This window comes from Trichosurus vulpecula, chromosome 8 (assembly GCF_011100635.1).
Source record: "Trichosurus vulpecula isolate mTriVul1 chromosome 8, mTriVul1.pri, whole genome shotgun sequence".
NCBI lineage: Eukaryota > Metazoa > Chordata > Mammalia > Diprotodontia > Phalangeridae > Trichosurus > Trichosurus vulpecula.
Genome location: NC_050580.1, coordinates 226095933 through 226115513, shown reverse-complemented (window position 1 = coordinate 226115513; position 19581 = coordinate 226095933). Strand labels below are relative to the sequence as shown.

General features: G+C 41.9%; 1 protein-coding gene and 1 pseudogene across 2 annotated transcripts in view; both read left to right on the top strand.

The window, feature by feature from the left end:
* ZFYVE26 (zinc finger FYVE-type containing 26) overlaps positions 1–13952 on the top strand; it is an 82744-nt gene extending 68792 nt beyond the window's left edge. For both annotated transcript variants that reach the window (XM_036769525.1, XM_036769524.1), the window contains exons 36-41: positions 692–891; positions 1354–1495; positions 1793–1852; positions 7482–7664; positions 8997–9041; positions 11718–13952. In XM_036769525.1, coding sequence (XP_036625420.1) covers positions 692–891; positions 1354–1495; positions 1793–1852; positions 7482–7664; positions 8997–9041; positions 11718–11921 — 834 coding nt within the window. In that variant the 3' untranslated portion in view covers positions 11922–13952. The remainder of the gene's footprint in view (positions 1–691; positions 892–1353; positions 1496–1792; positions 1853–7481; positions 7665–8996; positions 9042–11717) is intronic.
* A 366-nt stretch (positions 13953–14318) lies between these two features.
* Positions 14319–17986, top strand: LOC118829866 (annotated as a pseudogene).
* The last annotated feature ends 1595 nt before the right edge of the window (positions 17987–19581 follow it).

Here is a 19581-nt window from a genome sequence, read left to right as displayed (position 1 = left end):
CCCCATAATTTGGTTCCTGAGTATGCCAATAAGTGACTTCGGGGTCAAGCTTGGTGCTCTGTGGCTTCCTTAAACACTTGCCAAAGTTCATTCTTAAGTGGGTAACAGTTCATTAATAGGTAAGTCTTAGTCTTATTTTCTTATTCTTCACTCTCCTTGGTGATTTTATCAGGCACCTTGAATTCAGTTATCATCTCTATATGGATGACTCATAATACTATAAGCATGGGGTAGTTGGTAAAAGAATTATAGACATGCTTAAGAAATTAAAGGAGGATGATAAAAAAAAAGTTTAGATATGTCCTAGGGAACATGCTTATATAGGATCAAATTTGAAGGTTGTCAATACTGAAGAAAACAAAAAGAATGGAATTACTCAACTGCAAACTGGGAAAAACCTAACAATCGAAAACATACTTCAGTGAAATATGCAACTTGTATGCCCCAGGCCTACTTTTAAAGCACATCATTGCTCTGAATGAAAGCAGAAGTCAATCTGCTATAGGATTATTTGATCCAATTCAGCTAATAAAGAGAAAACTTAGAAAAGCTGTTGATTTGGCTTTTTTACTTCATATCTATCTAAATACTGGTAAGAGGGCTTCATGGACCTGGGCTCAGTACAAACAATCACCACTACTATTTCCAAACCCCTAGTCTGTCTAACCCACCCATCTCTTCTCTTCCCCAGGACCAAGTCCGTGCTGCCATGACCTGCATACGATTCTTTTGTCACAAAGCAAAGACATATGCAGAACTGGGAGAAAAACTTCCATGGCTGCTTAAGGCTAAGGATCACCTTAAGGTCTACTTACAGGAGGTATCCAGGAGCACAGGGAAGAAGAAACTCACTTTTTTTCGAAAAAAGATGAATGCAGCTGATGTGTCAAGGTAGTATCAAAATCTAGGGAAATTTCAGCCTGGGGCAGGAAGATGGGAGCTACCTGGATTTCAGTGTTTGTTACTTCAAGAAAGCCTTGAAAAATATTGAGCAATTTTCCCCCATTTCCAGATCTTCTGGGAGAAACAGTTCTCACTGTAGAAAGACTCAGGTGGTCATTTCTATCCCAGAGACTGGAGAAACTGCAGAGGGGGACTGGAAGGGTTAAGACCACAAATTCTCCAGCTCCAAAGTGCCATTAGAGTGCCTGTTGAGTGTCATAGGAAATCTGTTTTTGTCCTCCTGTAGACTCTCAGAAAAATGTACAGGTGGATATTTCTTTTACCTCCAGAACCAAATCCTATGCCCTTTCTATTCTTACTGCTGATGCTGCTTCATTTCCAGCCCCAGTTACATTATGCCTAAGAAAACAGGTGGTGACTGACTATTGCTTATGTATTGTATAATTTCAGGCACATGAATACAGTTGGCCTGCAGCTGGAAGTTACCAGGTTTCTACATCGGTGTGAGAGCGCTGGGACCTCCCAGATTACAGCGCTGCCCCTGCCAACCCTGTTTGGAAACAATAACATGAAAATGGATGTTGCCTGTAAAGTATGTGCTAGTTTTTACAGCCTATGCCTAACAGAATAAACCATTCACACATGTCATAAGATCATAGACCTGAAGATGGAAGGAACCGTACAAAGGGCACGTAGTACGGCCTGCTCATCCTCTACATGAGGAAACGAAGGAAAAGTGACTTGTTCAGGGTCATGCAGTTTGTCGCTGACAGAACTGAGATCTGATTCCAGCTCTGACTTCAAATTCAGTACCCTTTCTGTGCTCCATGCTGATTTGCTTGAATAACTGGCCCTTCCAGCCATGTCACTGATTTCCTTTCCCTTCTAGGTAATGCTAGGAGGAAAAAATGTGGAAGATGGCTTTGGGATAGCATTTCGTGTCCTACAGGTACGACTTGGATTATAATGGGTTTGTACCAAGGGGGCACAGTACCTAAACCCAGCCCTGCAAGAGTCATAGGGAGTTATAGGGAACCTCAAAAGTCATCTGAGCCACCCCAGGCCTGAACAGCAATCCTTTCTGCAATATGTCTGACAAATGCTCAGCACCCTACACTTGAAGACTGTCAGTGAAGGGAACCCCGCCTTTCACACCTTCTCTTTTGTCCTCAAGTCTACCGCAGCATCTTCTCACTCTACCCTCTCAGCCGGGAATCTCACATCATGTTTTCCTGAAAAGATTGAAACCATGTGTTGTGTTGGCAATCAAAATGGGCTCTTAGCATTTAGTTCAACCAAGTGCCCTTGAAGTGCCTTTATTTCCTTGATTAAATTAGGAGTCCTTGATGACCTCCTTGCCTCAAGGGAAGGCCTAGTTTACATGGATTTGAGTGACATGTTTATGACATCTTAGTTCATGGTGGTTTAAGTCGCCTCTTTGCAACAATTTTAGGTCACATGGGTGAATTGCATGTGTGACTCACCCTTGACCCTGAAAAAGATATAAAACCAGGGGTTGGCTTTCTCTTTTTCGGAGCTCTGACCCACAGCAGTGGTGAAGCATGTGACTCTGGGCCATCCATTGTTATGAGCTCCCAGGCTGAACTCAGATGTTGGTAACTATGAATTGTATTTGGTCTGTCTATGTTTGTAATTTGTTTGTATTTGCTCTGAAGTTCAGGGTGCTGGCTTTTTCCCCTGAACTAAGTGAATGGTATTTGTATGCTGAATTAAAGTAAACTTGTCAACCCCTTAACGTTGCTTTCCTTAGTAAAGCAGATCAAAAGAACGTGGGCTTTTGCAGCGTTCTGTGAGCTGGTTGTTGTTGATTTTACACCCCCCACAGCAGCTGCTAGCCGGATTGTTGAAACGTGTCAAGAGGTTTTCTTCCCCTCCTTCTCATCTCACATCACTCAGACATCTTCCTCCACCATTTTTTCCTTTAATCTTAGCTGAAGACCTTAGACCTTCTTCTTGTCAAGAAAAAACCTTTCTGTATGCACCCTTGATGGCCTCCCTTCCCAACCTCCCCAGAAAATTATCCCCACTATCATCTCTTTCTCCTCCCTCTTTCTCGCTCTCCCTCCCCCCTCCCATCTGCTATTTCCGTGTTGCTTACAAACATGCACATGTTTTCCCCATCCATAAAAGATCCTCACTTGTGCTAACCATCCCCAGTAGATATCATTAGTAGTAACTAATCTACTTGGGAAAGCTGTTTGCACCATGCTGTGCTTCTCCTTTCCGTCTTTTCTACGTCCTCTGCAATCTGGTTTTTGGCCTTGTCCAAATAAAAATGTGCTCTCCAAAGTTACCAACGATTACTTCCAAATCTAGTGGCTGTTTCTCAATCCTGATCCTCCTTGACCTCTCTGTCGTATATGAGACTGTCAGTCACCTCCTTGGGTAGCTCTCCTCTACAGGTTTTTCTGATATTACTCTCTATTTGTTCTCCTATCTGTCCAATCATTCCTTCTCAATCTTCTTGGCTAGTTCTTCATCATATTATGCCCACTAACCATGCGTGTCCTCCAAGGCTCCATATCCAGCTTGCTTCTCTTTGTGACCCAATCGTATGTCTCTCAGGGCCCTCATCAGCTCCTATGGGTTCAACTACATTCCATATGGATGACTTCTATATCTACATATTCAGTCTTGGTCTCTCTACCAAACTTCAGTCCCACATCTCTACCTTCTTTTTGGACATCTCAAACTGAATATTTCATGGGCGTCTCAAACCAAAATGTCCAAAGCAGAACTCGTTCTTTTCCCCAAAACCTTCCCCTCTTCCAAACTTCCCTATTGCTCTTGAGGACACCACACATCCTTCCAGTTACTCAGGCTCACAACTGTGGAGTCATCCTTGACTCCTCACTCTACCTCTGCACGTCCAGTCTTTTGCCAAATATTGTCATTTCTACTATCATAATATCTCTTGTATGCATCCCTTTCTCCCCATTAACATAGCTACTAACCCAATTCAGAACATCATCACTCATCCTGGTCATTGCCATCTACTTCTGCCTTTTCTCCATACCTCAAGTCTCCGCCCCAGTCCAGTACATCCTCCACTCATCTGCCAACATGATTTTTCTGAAGTGCAGGTCTGACCTTTTCACCTCCCTGCCAAGAAGCCCCAGTAGCTCTAGCTCTCTTCCAGAATTATATGTGCACTCATTTGACATTTAAAACCTCTTATAGCTCCCTTATGCTTTACTCCCTTCCATGCATTCCTCAGTCCAGCTAGACTGACCTACTTGTGGCTTCCTAGACAGGGTGCTCCATCTCCCACCTCTATGCCTTTGTTTTTTCTGTGCCCGTCCCCCCAACCCCACTCCCAAGTGCTCTCCTTCCTCAGTTCTCTGCCTATTGATTTGTTTGGTTTCCCCAAAGACTCAGCTCAAACCCCACCTTCTAGAGGAAACCTTTCCTGAGTCACTACCCCCATACACACACCACTTATGCCTTCCTCTTTTAGATTGCTTTCTATCTATTCTATCTATATCTTGTGTGTTCCTAGATACTTACATGTTGTCCTCCCTATTAGAATATAGGCTTCTCGAAATTAAAGATTCCTTTTTTGCCTTTCTTTGTGCCTCTAGAGGTTAGCACAGTTTCTGGCACATCATAAGGGCTTAATCAATGCTTGTTGACTGATTGTTGCCTGACCATCACCCAAAGTAGCCCATTCTACTCTGGCCAGCTGTCACTATGAGGAAAATTTTTCTTAACTCAAGCTTAAATCTATCTCTCTGCTACTTCTACTCATTCTCCTTAGTTCCACCCTCCTTGCAGAATAAGTTCAGAATAAGTCCCTCCTTAAGATATTTGAAAACACCTATCTAGCTAGGTGTCATCTAGGTAGTACAGTAGATAGAGTGCCAGGCCTAAAGTCAGGAAGACTCATCTTTCTGAGTTCCAATCCAGTCTCAGATGCTTACGAGTCGTGTGACCCTGTTTCCTCATCTATAAAATGGGCTGGAGAAGGAACTGGCAAACCACTCCAGCGTCTGTACCAAGAAAACCCCAATTGGGGTCAGAAAGAATCAGACATGACTACAAAAATAATAGAACAGTGATTGCCCGTCCAGACTAAACAATCCAACCAGTCCTCCAGTGTTGTCGACTTCAGGCCTCACAGCATCCTCACTGCTCTGTCGTCCTCAAAGCACAGCTGTGTGCCTAGAATGCAGCCCAGTATACCCGATGTGGTCTGACCAGAGCAAAGCAATAGTAATCATAACAATAAAAGAAGAGCTGGCATTTACATGGTACATTTAGGTTTGTAAAGCACTTTACACAGGGGATCTCTTCTGATCTTCACAACAGTGCCTCAAGGGTAGATGCTGTTATTATCCCTATCTTACAGATGAGGAAACTGAACCTGAAAGGTAAAGGATAAGTGCCTTGCCCAGGTTCACAAACCTCTAGCTCAGGTTTGCACAATCTTCGGCTCTCGGGCCTCTTGCAGAACACCAGAGGATTTCGGGCAGCCCGTGAAACATGTAGAGGAAAATGTCCTCCACATTTTTTGGCCCCCCCGGGCACACCAAAGGATTCAGCATGTTGCCCAAAATCCTTTGGTGTGCCTGCGGGCCAAAGGTTATGCAGGCCTGCTCTAACTTTACGTCATTCTTTCAAATAATATCCCTCCCTTAATACAGTCCAAGATTACATTAGCTTTTTAGGGTCCCATGTCATACTATGGACTTCTCCTGATTTTGCGTCTCAGGAAAAACCCTAGATCTTTTTCATCAGAACCTAGGCACACCTCTCACATCCTGTGCTTGTAGAATTGATTCTGTGAGCTTATGCCTAGTGTTTCACATTTGTCTCTATTAAATTTCATCTTCTTACATTCTTCCCATCATTATAGCCAGTAAAGATCTTTTTGGATCCCTACTATCATCCATCATGTTGAATATCCCTCTCAGCTTTGTGCCACCTGCAGATTTGATTAAGCATGTGATCTATGTCTTCATCCAAGGTAGAGTTAAGAATGGACAGGTTATATAGTATAAGGTGTGGATCTGTACCTAGTTTCTGCAAAACTCCTTCCCAGTTTTCCCAGTAGTTTTTGTCAAATAGTGAGCTTTTGACCCAAAAGTTTGGATCTTTGTATTTATGAAACACAAGATGATTATGGTCTTTTACTACTGTGTATTGTGTACCTAATCTATGCCACTGGTCCACCGCTGTATTTCTTAGCCAGTAACAGTTCATTTAGATGATTGCCACTTTGTAATACAGTTTGAGATTTGATATGGCTTAGGCCACTTTCCTTCACATTTTTTTCCATTAATTCCCTTGATATTCTTGACCTTTTGTTCTTCCAGATGAATTTTGTTATTATTTATTCTAGGCCTATGAAATAATTTTTTGGTAGTTTGGTATGGTACTGTATAAGTATATTAATTTAGGTAGAATTGGCATTTCTGTTATATTGGCTTGCCCTACCTAGGAGGAGTTGATATTTTTCCAGTTGTTTAGATCTGACTTTATTTGTGTGAAAAGTGTTTTCTAATTGTGTTCATACAGTTCCTGGGTTTGTCTTGGCAGGTAGACTCCCAAATATTGTCTATAGTTATTTTAAATAGAATTTCTCTTTCTAACTCTTGCTGCTGAACTTTGTTGGTGATATGTAGAAATGCTGATGATTTGTGTGGGTTTATATTATATCCTGAAACTTTGCTGAAGTTGTTCATTATTTCCTAGTTTTTTTAGTTGATTCTCTGGGATTCTGCAGTTCTACCATCATATCATCTGCAAAGAGTGTTAGTTTTATTTCCTCATTGCCTATTCTAATTCCTTCCATTTCTTTTTCTTCATATATTGCTAATAGCTAGCATTTCTAGTGTAATGTTGAATAGTACATAATTTTTTTAACAGATCCCTAGGGCCCTTATGTATACCCACCAATTTGATACAAAGCTGTTAATGATTATTCTTTAGGTCTAGTCATTCAGCCAATTCAGTGTATACCTAATTGTACTATCATCTAACCTAATTGTGCTCACCCACATCTTTTCTTCAAGAGCTTCCTATCACAGGAGAGGCAGGATTATGTTTGTAGTGCCTTGTTTGAGCTGAAGCAGAAAAACACCCTTGGTGGAGATAACTATGTAAGCCCCTCATATCAGAAAGTCATCTGTCTGAGACAGCAGTAGCTAAAGGCTACTTCCTAATGAGAGACAGTGATTCCTTAAAGACTAAGTGAGGTGGTCCTGGCTTGAGAATTCTGTTAGATAGTGACCCTGGGAAGAAGGCAGAGCATTCCTTTTAGGCCCTAAGCTTGGAGTACATACAGAATTTTAAGGAGATGCTGCCTAAATGCCAGCTTACCTCTGTGGGTACACATATTTTAACTAGTGTTTAAAAAACCTAAGATCCATATCTACTGCTTGTCCAAGGAGTTATAATCACAACTTGTAGCCAGTCAGGACTCTTCAAATCATGTTCTGGGAAGCCTTTCTGTTATAGCTTGAATGGTTACAAAGCACTTCCTGGAATCAGTGTTTCCTCATCCTGTTATACATGTCCTCTGACATCCCAAATCCTTTACTCTCATTTTTTTCTAGGACTTCAAGCTGGATGCTCCTGCCACTTATTGTAAAGCCGCCCAGCAACTAGTAAAAAGAGAGAAATACAATGAGATACGCCAACTACTCAAGTGTGTGAATGAGTCTGGTGTGGCAGCCAAGAGTGATGGTGATACCATCCTCCTTAGTTGTCTGGAGAAATTTGGGAGTATCCCATCCCAGGTAACATTCTTCTCACCCACTTCTCTCTACAATGTCCTAATGTCTTATTCTTTACTCTCTGCTTGCTTTGAATGCTCTTAATGCCTTTGAGGATGCCCTTGTTTCTCTAAACCCTTTACAGTGATGGCCTTCTTGTAATAGGATCCCTCCATGTAAAAACTGCTAGTGCAGCACCTAAGTAGAACTGGGATACCATTAGGTCCTCTCCTCTTGGAAACAGAATTCTGCTAGTCTTATGCCTTGGTAATCTTGTGTTGTTTTTATAAGTTCTAGGAGAAGCCGCAAATCTCTGTAGCTACTTTGGATTGCCCTGGACATGTCCTTGGAGCCAGCAAAAAGTTTTGTGTCTCCCCAAGGTGCCAAAGGGGACAATGTCCTGGCACTAGGCCTTCATGAAGAAAGTGGCTGCTTTAGTATGACTTTGTAAATAGTCATTTTTATAACCACAGAACAGTGTGTTTTTTGTGTGATCAATTCAGAGAGGCAACATAGTGTAGTCAGAAAGGCCTGGGCTCTGGTACTGCCTCTTACCCATTCCTGCTCTGTGGTCCTGAGCAAGTCTCAGTATTCCAGGCAATTCTGTAAGGTACAGATGTATTGCCAATCTGCATCAATGGAGAGAGTTTCCATATAGGGAGCTCCTTACATTGATGAAATTTTAGATCTCAACTAAATTATTTTAAAAGTCTAGTCATGCATCAGAGCAAGAGCCCAAAACTTCTGGATGGACTAGGCCTTTTCTGGTCCAGAGAAAAGTAAATTAAACTATTTCACTGCCTCTTACGTCCTGGTGTCCCGTAAGAGCGTACGTGGTATTTTGATTTTGTCCTGAGCAACTGATTGACCTTAAACAAGGCAAGACAGTACCTTCTCTTAAGCACTGTTGAAGAAATAGGGCCTTCTTTGAGCCTTAAATTAAAAATTCTCTAAAGTGATTCTATTTAGTAGTCTTTGGGGCATGGTTGTTAATCTTGAAGTTAGTCAAAGCCCACCATTCTTTTTTTTTTTTTTAATTCATTGACAAACATTGTTTAAAGAATTTTTCCTATAATGATCATCCCGTTGGGGTAAAAAGATTACCTTTTCCATTCATGAAGACTAAGCACAGTTTTTTTAGGAACCATTCTTTCTTCCTGTATCTCCCAAATTGCCCAGAATTGGTGTTACCAGTTATTTCCCTTTTAGCTACCCTTTATAATTGAATCTGAGTTAGGAAAGAAGAGCTAGAAAGGCATTCCCAGTCCTAGTATCAGAATTGCTTAGCTGAGAAGAAAACAGACTCTTCCTCCACCTCCCCCCACCTTATGATATCTGTATTTTCCTTCTTCACAGGAGTTAGATGGCCTAATCCAGGCAATACACAGTGATGACAACAAGGTGAGCAGAGAAACCCCCTGCCTCCCCAAATCCCTCTGGATGGAATCATCCTTAAACCTGAGTTTTCTGAATTTCTGGCCCAAGTTGATTAGAAGCACTTTAAGCTCAATGTCGTCTTCCTTACCCCTGGTCATAACATGATAGGAGCTGGAAAGGACCTTAGCTGCCCAGTCCAAACCTGTCTTTTATATCTGAAGAAAGTCATACTCAAAGAGGTTCATAGATTTGCCCAAGTTCACGGTCACCCAGGTTGTACAACAGAGACAGGATTTAACCCAGGTCGGTTCTCTAATTCCAAATGATCTTCCACCCCTACTGTGTATATCTCCTTGTCCCTCTCTTGTTTATCTCTGTTAGCTAAGTACTGATGGGTTTAGTAATAGGGAGTGGGGACAGAGAACACTTTACTATATGAGACTGCCTTATTCTGCCTCATCCCTGACACAGATATATTTGGGACTCTAAGGAATTCCTAATCTTGTGTTTTTATATTGAGACCTATTTCTGAAGAGCCTTCTTCAGTCTCTCAGTCAGCTAATTGAATCTAGTTCCAAAAAAGTTTCCTGTGTCCCCTTACTCATAATGAAGGAGTACCTTCTTGGATATGAAAGAAAACTCCCTACCTCCATCCATTCTGATTACTCCTCATTCCCTAAAGTGGGTTTCTTCCCTTAAGAACATTGGAGACAAGCATGGAATAGCTAGAAATTAGTGGACTTTTTCTCCTCACCTTGGTCAGTATGAAGTTGGGTGCCTATTTGTGTGGGTAGCAGAGAACTCTTGTTGCTAATGAGGCATTCCTCCAAAATCTCCCTAGCCACTAAGGAAGTGAGCTAGATTGTATCCTGCCTTGGCCCAATGCAGCACAACCATTTTGTCTTGGTTTATCCATCAGTCCCTTGTGAGCAAAGTTGATATTCAGAGAGCTGCCTCCTGATCTCACAAACTGTGATCAGGATGATGTTACAGGTAATTTATAGGATAATTTCCCATCAAAGGATGCTCAGTATTCCCTCATTTATTCCCTTAACATCCTGGTGAAATAAAGAAAAGTGGTATTCTAAGTTACTTTCCTAAGTTGAGGAGATAGGATTGTGTGGAGGTGGAAGAGGTTGCCGTGTACATGACAAATGATTTTCCCACACTCTAGAGTGGCAAAGCCAAAGCCACAACTGCTGTGCTGACTGTTCTGTCTGATAGACTTCACCCCCTACCTTCCAATTCTTTTTGGTATTACACAGGCTCTTAATAGGTCCATTGAGGACAACACTCATAGTTCTTGATCACTGGTCTTCCATCAACCCTCGGGATGTAATTTCCTCATGAAAAGGGGCAATGTGATCATTAGCATGTATTGAATACTTGGGTAGCGATGATTCTAAGGCATCAGGGAGCCTGACTTTGGAGAAAAATGCCCCTTTTCTCTTGGGAATTTTATTTATGTTGCTTTTAATATATGTTTAAAGTATTTTGACATTAACAGATAGTAATGATGTGATTCTAGAAGACCGCTCATGGGTTGAATCATTAGCATTCCAAAGGAAGTGAGCAAACCTAGTAATCTAATAATGCTTGAGGTCAGGACTTGTCAGTTATTTCTGTTTTACAAATCAGCTAAAAGTTAGAGGCATTCTTCAGACAACAAATTGGTGGACAGGGCAAAAGGGAGCACAGAGGGTTTTGACATTGCCAGAAAGAGAAGTGTCTCCTTTTGAAGCTACTGTGCTACAGAAAAGCTCTGCGTAAAGATGCTGCCTCTTGGAAGGCATTGTCACTAGAGAGGCTAATCTTAGATCTAGAAAGGCAGTCCTGTCAGCCTGATCAATGAATGGCAAGGGAGCTGGTCATTGCCAACCAGGTGTAGCAGCAAGCACCCTATATGGCTAGTAGGCTCAGAGCCAGAAGGCATCACAACCCTCCTGACACAGTGCCTAATTAGCTTAGTACTAAAAGGTGTGAAAGCCTTTCTGCAAGCAAGCCTCCCCCTAAACAAGCTCCTCCTTAGGCAAGTTTCTCCCCCAGTGGGCTCTATGTGACTCAGGATGTATCATAGCTGTGATTGAAGCATGTGGTCACATAGGCTTATTAATGGACAGGGAAGATCTGCCTATTCCATTAACATTACACAATGTGGGCAGAGGCAAAGGAAAGGGATCAGACTCTGTGTGATCTATAAGCTGTTTGCCAAACTATTCTGTAACTGTCTTTTTAGTTGGGATTAGAAACTTGGAACTCATTCTTTCTAACCTCCTTAGTTTCTTGGTGAAAGTTCCTTTTGAAAATCTATAACTGTTTTTTTAGGAAGACTCAATAACCCAAAGTAGGTTTTTCCCATAAGTCGGACAGTATAGAGAGAGGAGATCATTGTGCCCTAGTGGGTAGGCCTCATGGTCTAAGAAGTGACCCCTAAGCAGTAAGGTTGGTAAGAATGCAGGCCAAGGGGACAGTGTGATTGGGGAGGGATGGTGCCAGTGGACATGCTAAGTCCGGTCCGAGGCAGTCTTGTGGCACTGGTCTCAAGATACAGAAAGAGAGAGGATTGGCACAGTTTTGGACACCAGAGCCTCTTCGTTTGCAGGTGCTTTTGATTTAAAAAATGATAAACTGGACTCCCCACTGACCACCAGATCTTACTAATGGACTTTATTTTCTCCCTCCTGCACATGTGACTCCAAGGTTCTGGCCTATCTGATGTGCAGCAAGCTGCGTTCTGCCTACCTGATAGCAGTGAAGCAAGAACACTCCCGGGCCACAGACCTCGTCCAGCAGGTGCAGCAGGCAGCCCAGAATAGCGGGGACGAAGTGGTCCAGGATATCTGTGCCCAGTGGCTTCTCACCTCCCGTACTAGGTGTCCCCGTGGCTTCAGTTCTAGGAAGTGACTGTTGGGCAGGGCAGCCCCTGAGAAGCTAGGCAGCAAGAAATAGTAGCCCTGCTTTGTACATTTTCCCAAAGCACGGCTCTTACGTGACTCTGTCCTCAGTTTTGAATGAGTGGAGTTGAAAGCCCACTTGCCCTCTTCACAGAGGACAGGTCTCTTCACACAAGTGCCATGTATTTGTGGGTATGGGTGTCCTGATGGCCACTTCTTTCTACCTCACATTGTGTGAGTGAGTGAGTGAGTGAGTGAGCGAGTGTGTGTGTGTGCGCGCACGCGCGCGCCCAGGCTTTTTTGAACAAACTAAACTCTCTTCCAGTGAGAAGAGGCACTTTAATTTTGCCTTTTTGCCAATCTTGAAACTCTCCTTGTGTGCTTTAGTTCTTAACCCAGTACATCCTCTTTGTACACAGTCCCATTGGTGCAGAAATGTTTTTGTATTGTCTCAGCTGGAATGATTTTACAAAGGATTACAAAGGATTACAAAGCACTGCAAGAAAGTTTACTCTGCTTCCCTTCCAGTCCTTCTATGAGATTCACAGACTTTATTTTGAGGATCATGTTTATTGCAAAATAAAATTGATTTTTTTTCCATAGGATGCTCTTCTGTCATGAGCACAAGTTGTTAACATGAAGCTTTGGAAGTTTATGGAGTAGGAAAAGGATTCTCATGGTCCTTGGATCTGAGAATTGTGGCAATGAATGTCAGTATCCAGACATGCCACTCATCTGCCTGACAGTTCATGATGGGGGCAGGAAGTGCATATCAGTGCTAGGCCAGCATACTAGAAAGGAAACAAACCCTTTTTACTAGATGTTATGCTAAGTCTGAAAGCACAGTACTGCCTTTCACAAATCAGGGATTAACACTTCTGAAGGAAGGAATTCACAGGCCTTTGTGAGTTCCACAATTTAGAACACTCTTTTTAGCAAGGATAATTAGGTAAGAGAGCACCATTCCCCTCTTAGGGTAGAGGAAGAAAAACAGCAGCCTGGGATTGGACATCTGCTTTGACCAAATAGAGCGACATTTCATTTCCGATGCCAGAAAATGCAGCTTCGCACCTTCAGATAGGGTTGGGGAGCCATGAGGACTGGTATCCCCCTTTCACCCCACTTCCTGGCATCTCTTCATAGCCAATGTATGGGGTACCCTGACCAGCAGGGAGTTTGCCTGTTTCTTCCCTATGTTGTAACAGTGAAAATAATCAAGGATTTATAAACAAAGTACTTATTTCTTCTTGAGTCTCTGGGGGGAAAAGTCAGAAGATGGAGGAAGAAAAGGGAAAAAGATAGAGAAAAATCACTCAGTACAAAGCTGCTGCCCCTTTTTTTTTTTAATGCTTTCCCTAAGATTAAAAAAAATTAGATTCCAAATAAAAACATGGCTTCAGTAAGTAGAGCCTATGGTACCTACTGACTTGGGTCCAAAAATGGCATTTCAGTCAAGACTACCTATTCTCCAGCTCCTAAAGAGGCTTCTTGCCAGCTGGAACTCAGTCTGGTCATCTCATTTGGGGCAGAGGTGGGCGTAGGTGATGTTCCACACTCAGGTGGATGTGGTGTTCAGAGGATCCATGTGTTTTCCTTCTGAACCGCCTTTTAGAAATTAAACTAACATCTGCTTTGGTTGTCTTTCAGACACTGCTTCTATCTAGTTAGAGGAAATGTTAGACCTTTTGCAGAAGACTTCAAAGAGGATGAGCAATTTGTCCTTCCCTTTTATTAAAGAATGAGCTCTTTCCATGAAGCCAGTGGTACATCCCACTAGAGATGTTTCTATCCCCTTCAAACTCTTATCTCTTTGCACTGAACCATATGCACTTTACACTAATGAGTTACAGATTTTACTGCCCAGTCCTGGGTTTTAAACTCACACTGTCCCCCTCTAGTGACTAATTAAACCAGACGGTGGGTGGCCCAGTATTCGAAAGGGCTAAGGATTTTTGAGCACGATGTGGGATCTCCAGTGAGAAAGTACATTCTTATGTGTTGTGTTTTTACAAACTAATCACAATAAAGTGTCTGCCTCTTATGTGTCTTTCTGTTCTCTATTTCCCCCTTTTGATGCATACTTGGAGAAGAAGGTCCAGTGACCTCTGGCTCTTGGACCATCGTTGAATAATTCTTATCATAGAATATTAGATCCAAAAGGAGAATTGCTTTCTCCAACCTCAGCAGGTAAGGAAACAATCCCAGAGTCACTGATGGCCAAGGCTGGAACCCAAGCCTGTTTACCTCTGCCATTATTCTTTCCACTATACTATTGTGCCTCTCATGATTAATACCATTTCCATTATGACTGCACCCAGGTGATGTGCTGGCTCCACGCTGCCACCCTTATCTGCTCCCCACCAGCCAGCCCCAAAACTCAGTTGGCCCAAGGGCAGCCTCCTGTGGTATGGATTCTAGATTTGTTTCCAGCATTCAGGATTTCGATAAGAAGCTTATAGAGGCTGAAGCATACTGACAAATCTTGGTAGATTAGCTTAAGTTCTTTGATAACAAGCTACAAAACTGCAAAGACGGTGAACAGAAAAAGAAAACACTCAGATCATAAATGACTGCAGAATCAATTAAATACTGCCTTGTGCTGTTACCAGCTGCCAAGGACTAGAATCATGAAGAAAAGCATGCACCCCTGTAGGTGCAGTATGTCAACCTAGTCCCTTGGAACCAGTGATCCACTCACTGCCTATCCAGACTACCTTACCTTCAGAATCTGCTCAGTTATATAGCAACAAAGATTAGTTCTATGATCCTCCTAAATTCCAACAAAGCAGCACCTCTCTAAAGTTCTCAAGAGATTCCTCTAGGTCTGCCTCAGTCTTGACACACAGCAGTTCAGAGAATAGTTTTAAACGCACCAATACCGCAGATTCCTGTATTTCTTCCACATCTAATAGAATGAGTGATACTGACCCCTCTGACTCCCATAATGACTGAGATGACAACAGAGGGGCTGGTTCTGTCGAAAAGCAAAAGAACATCATCATGCATCTTATCTGAGGATAGGCTAGGAACAGATCTTAGCAAGGTAACTCTCCCAACGTTTATTCTCAAAGGAAGATTGCTTTTGGAAATATATGCTGACTTTTTTTCACCCATCTGGATTTGTTTGTGAGCATCAGTGATCAGAAGGATCTAAAGGACCAAATAGTACAGGTCATACAGTGGTGTCTTTATGCCTTCTATGCAGGAAGGATAGAAACTGTCTCTAAAGAGATTTACAATTCCATTTTGGATGAGATCTTTCAAGGCCATTGTACACTGCCCACGGAGAATGAAGAGAATGCAGAGTCAATGTCAGAAGGTCCTGTGCTTTGGGCTTCCAAAAACTGCATTGGTTGTAGCAGAACAAGTTTCCCATCACCCATTTCAACTTCTTATGTCAAATTGCTTTAGCAAGAGGACCTAGTTCAATACGTATATGGAAATCCAAATTCTTGAAGATCTCCATTGGCATACCTGACATAGGTCTAAGTTGTGTCTCATCTAGTTTATGATGAGCCTTATGTTCTCAACTTTCCCATGGTTATAGAAGGTTTATTCTCTTGTGCCTTCAGTGAAGCTAGGAGGAGAATGCAATATTAACAGCTCCAAGACCAGCTATAGTACAAACATTATCACCAAAAAAAAAAAAAAAACTATAGGTAATAGGGGCAAGAAGCACCATGTCATAGCTGAAATTTTCCCTCCAAATTAAAAGAATAGCTCAGTCGAAGGGGAGTGAGATACTGTGGACATGAAATATAAAACGGGAAAGAATACAATATTGATAGGAAGAAAATGCCTATAATCAAGAAAGTGCAAAAGTAAGTTACAACATCACACCTTTCAGATTAGCTAACATGAAAAAACAGGAAAAGTATAAATGTTGAAGATGTGAGAAAATTGGAACACTGATAGATTGTTGGTGGAGTTGTGAACTGATCCAACCGTTCCTGAGAATAATTTGGAACTATGCCCAAAGGGTTATAAAAATATGCATACCCTTTGACCCAGCAATACCACTTCTAGGTCTGTATCCCAAAGAGATCATAAAAGTGGGGGAAAAAGACCCACATGTACAAAAATATAGCAACTCTTTTTACGGTGGCCAAGAATTGGAGAAATTGAGAGGATGCCCATGGCTGAACAAGTTGTGGTATATGAATGCAATGGAATATTATTGTTCCATAAGAAATGATGAGCAGGCGGAATTCAGAAAAACCTGGAAAGATGCATATCAACTGATGCTAGATGAAGTGAGCAGAACCAAGAGAACATTGTACACAGTAACAACAACATTGTGTGATGACTTTGATAGACCTAGCTCTTCTTAGCAATGCAAAGATACAAGACAACTCCAAAAGACTCATGATGGAAAATGCTGTCAACATCCAGAGAAAGAATTATGGAGACTGAATGCAGATCAAAACATACTATTTGCTCTTTTTTGTTTGTTTCCTCTTTCTCATGGTTCCTGTCATTGGTTCTAATTCTTCTTTACAACATGACTAATGTGAAAATATGTTTAATGTGAATGTATGTGTCGAGCCCTGTATCAGATTGCATGCTGTCTTGGAGTGGGGGAGGGAAGAAAGGGGAGAAAATTTGGAATTCAAAATCTTACAGAAATGAATGTTGAAAACTAAGCATTATTTTTTTTTAAATTGCCGTAACTGCTTAGTAAGATCAGAGGATTTTGAGCTAGAAGAAATCTTAGAAACCATTTTTTCTATTTTTTTTTGTTTGTTTTGGCAGGGCAATTGGGGTTAAGTGACTTGCCCAAGGTCACACAGCTAAGTACATGTGTCAAGTATCTGAGGTCAAATTTGAACTCAGGTCTTCCTGACTCCAGGGCTGAAGCTTTACTCACTGTGCCACCCAGCTGCCCCAAAACCATTTTTTCTAATCCTCAGTTTAGAGATGTAGAAACTAAGGACCCCAGAGAGATTAATTTGTCCATGGTCTCATAGTAAATTCTCTGACTCCTACTCCACTATACCACAAAAGCAGACCTTGAAAAATAATTCGCATAGAGTCACTGATAATTAAAATCCATCAGAGGCTAAACTAACCATTCTGGAAGGCAATTTAAAATTATGCTAACAAAGTGACTAAAATGCCTGTGCCCTTTGACCCAGAAATCCCACTGCTAATGCCCATGTAGCTACATATATGTCCAGATAAATGCCCATATACTGCAAAAGAACCACAGCAGCATTTTTTTGGCAGTAACAGAACTAGAAACAAAGTAGATGCCCTTTGATTGGAGAATGACTAAATAAATTTTGGTCCATGAATGTAATAGAATATCATGGCACCGTATGAAATAGAATTCAGAGCAGCTGATAACAAAAGGAAGCAGAAACTAGAAAACAGTACACACAAGTGCCACAACAATGTAAATGGAAAGGACACCAAGAGAAAATGAAACTGCTGTACAATTAAACTTGGTCCCAAAGACAGGATGAGAGAATTCATCTCCCTGCCTACTTTGCAGGGGAGGAACACTATGAATGTTGAATAATGCACATCCTGTTAAACTCAGCTGATTTATATTGGTTCGTCTGGCTATTGCTTCTCCCTCTGGTCTTAAAAAAAAATTGTTACAAGAAATGACTCTCTAGAGGGGAGAGGAGTAGATATATTTGGAAATGAAAGTGATGAAAAAACAAAAGCTAGCCATTTTTAAAAATCCGTCAGAGGGGTGGAAGACAAACACAAAAGCTGAATCTAGGTCAGACATCTTGTGATGCTTAGAAACTTGAGAAACTCAGAGGTAACTTAAGATCTTGTCTGGACATCTATCACACTCGCCACATGGGTTCCAAACCATTTCTTCTCTCAAGCCCCTTCCATCACTCCTCCCTCTCAGCAAAGGTTTCATCTCACACTTCACAGAAAAGCCTGAAGCTGTCTGTTGCACACCCTCTTTTCCCCAGTTCTAAACTTGCAAATGACTTCAACCTCCAGGATCTCGACTTTTGTGCAGTCCCTCAGAAAGAAGATACACCTTTTGCGAGTGCCGGCTCCCCTCCTTACACCCTTAATTCCGTCCCAGGAGGCTCCTTCCCCTCCTGAATGCTCACTCCTCACTGGCTCTCCAGGACACCTCAATCAGTTTTCCTACCTATCTAAAAAAACAGATATTTGATATGGTTTCCTTTGCTGCTGCCAAAGTCATATTCCTAAAGTAAAAGTCTAATCTTGACCATCTCCTCAAAAAGCTCCTGTGGGTCCCTACTGCCTCAGGATAAACAAGCAAACTCCTCTGGCATTTAAAGCCCTTCACAATCTGCCTTCAGCCTACCATTCAGGATTAATTACACATTACTCCTTTCCCTCACTCTATGACCGACTAAACTCATCCACTGGCTGTTCCTGGTACACGATGTTCTATCTCCCTTCTTCATTCCTTTGTATGACTGTCCATCCATGCCTGCAATTCCCTAAGCTCCCTTTGAAGCTCTCTTTAAATACCACCTGCCTATATGGCCTTTCCTGATTACCCCTGCTAGGAACCCCACCGCCACCACACACACACACTACTCAGGATTTACTTTGCATATATTTTGTATTTAGTCCCCCAAGTGAAGGTAACCTACCTGAGGATAAAGACTATTTTATCTTTACCTTTTCAATCACAGTGATCAGCACATAGTAGGTGCGTGTTTGCTTGCTTTGATGTCCCCTATTAATTAACGTACTTGAGAAATCTTTCCTGGAGTCCTGGACCCTCATCTCTTTCTCTGCCAAGAAAATCCCAAATGGGCTCACTAAGTGTCAGACACAACAATGAAGAAGGAAGCTAGGAGCTGGAAATGAGGAGAGAGAACGTTCCAGGAATGGAGGACAGCCAGAGAAAAGGCCTAATCATGAGAATAGAGACTCAAGCCAATGACATTAGAGAAAAATAATGGTGCCCTTAGAACCCAGAGGGGGAGATGTAGCTTTTAAAGGCCGAGGCATCAAATACTTCAGAGTATGGCCGTAACCAGATTAAAATGTAATTGGGAAAATTTAACAAAATAAGTAAAAATACAATAAAACAGATAATACTACATTTTAACATTAGGTCAATATACCAACTGCAGGGATCCCTATGTATAGATTATCGGCCTCCATTTCTATTTGAGTTAGACACCACTGTTCTAGAGGACCTGACCCATCATAGTAAGTGTGAGTTCAGATAATCAGTCTTTATAAAGGCTACACAAAGTAGTTGCTTTAGTGACATAGAATATCATTCTCAACAAAGAGTACAAGAATACATAGTGATGATGACTTCCCACAGTTCTTCCTATTGCTCTGAAAAGGCATACTTGGTGACCTCCAGGGCCTACAGGAGACCTTAATATACTCCTCAAGGGACCTCTCCTTACCGAATGATCCCAACCCAAGGCATGAAGCTATGCCTTAGATTATCCACATGGGGGATATTGGGACAGCTATGTGCTCTTTGTTATCTAACCCTCCCATAATCTAATTCAACCCACTTTTGGAAAAACCCAGACACAAACTATATGTTTGATTCCCATGAGTACCCTGGATTAAAACTCTGAGATTGGGACAAGGCCAAGCTTCCAGGACTGGATCCTGTGTGTGGGGTCTATGTGAATCTGAAATCACAGCCACAGGTTACACATCCTTCATACAGCTGCCACAGTTGGGTGATG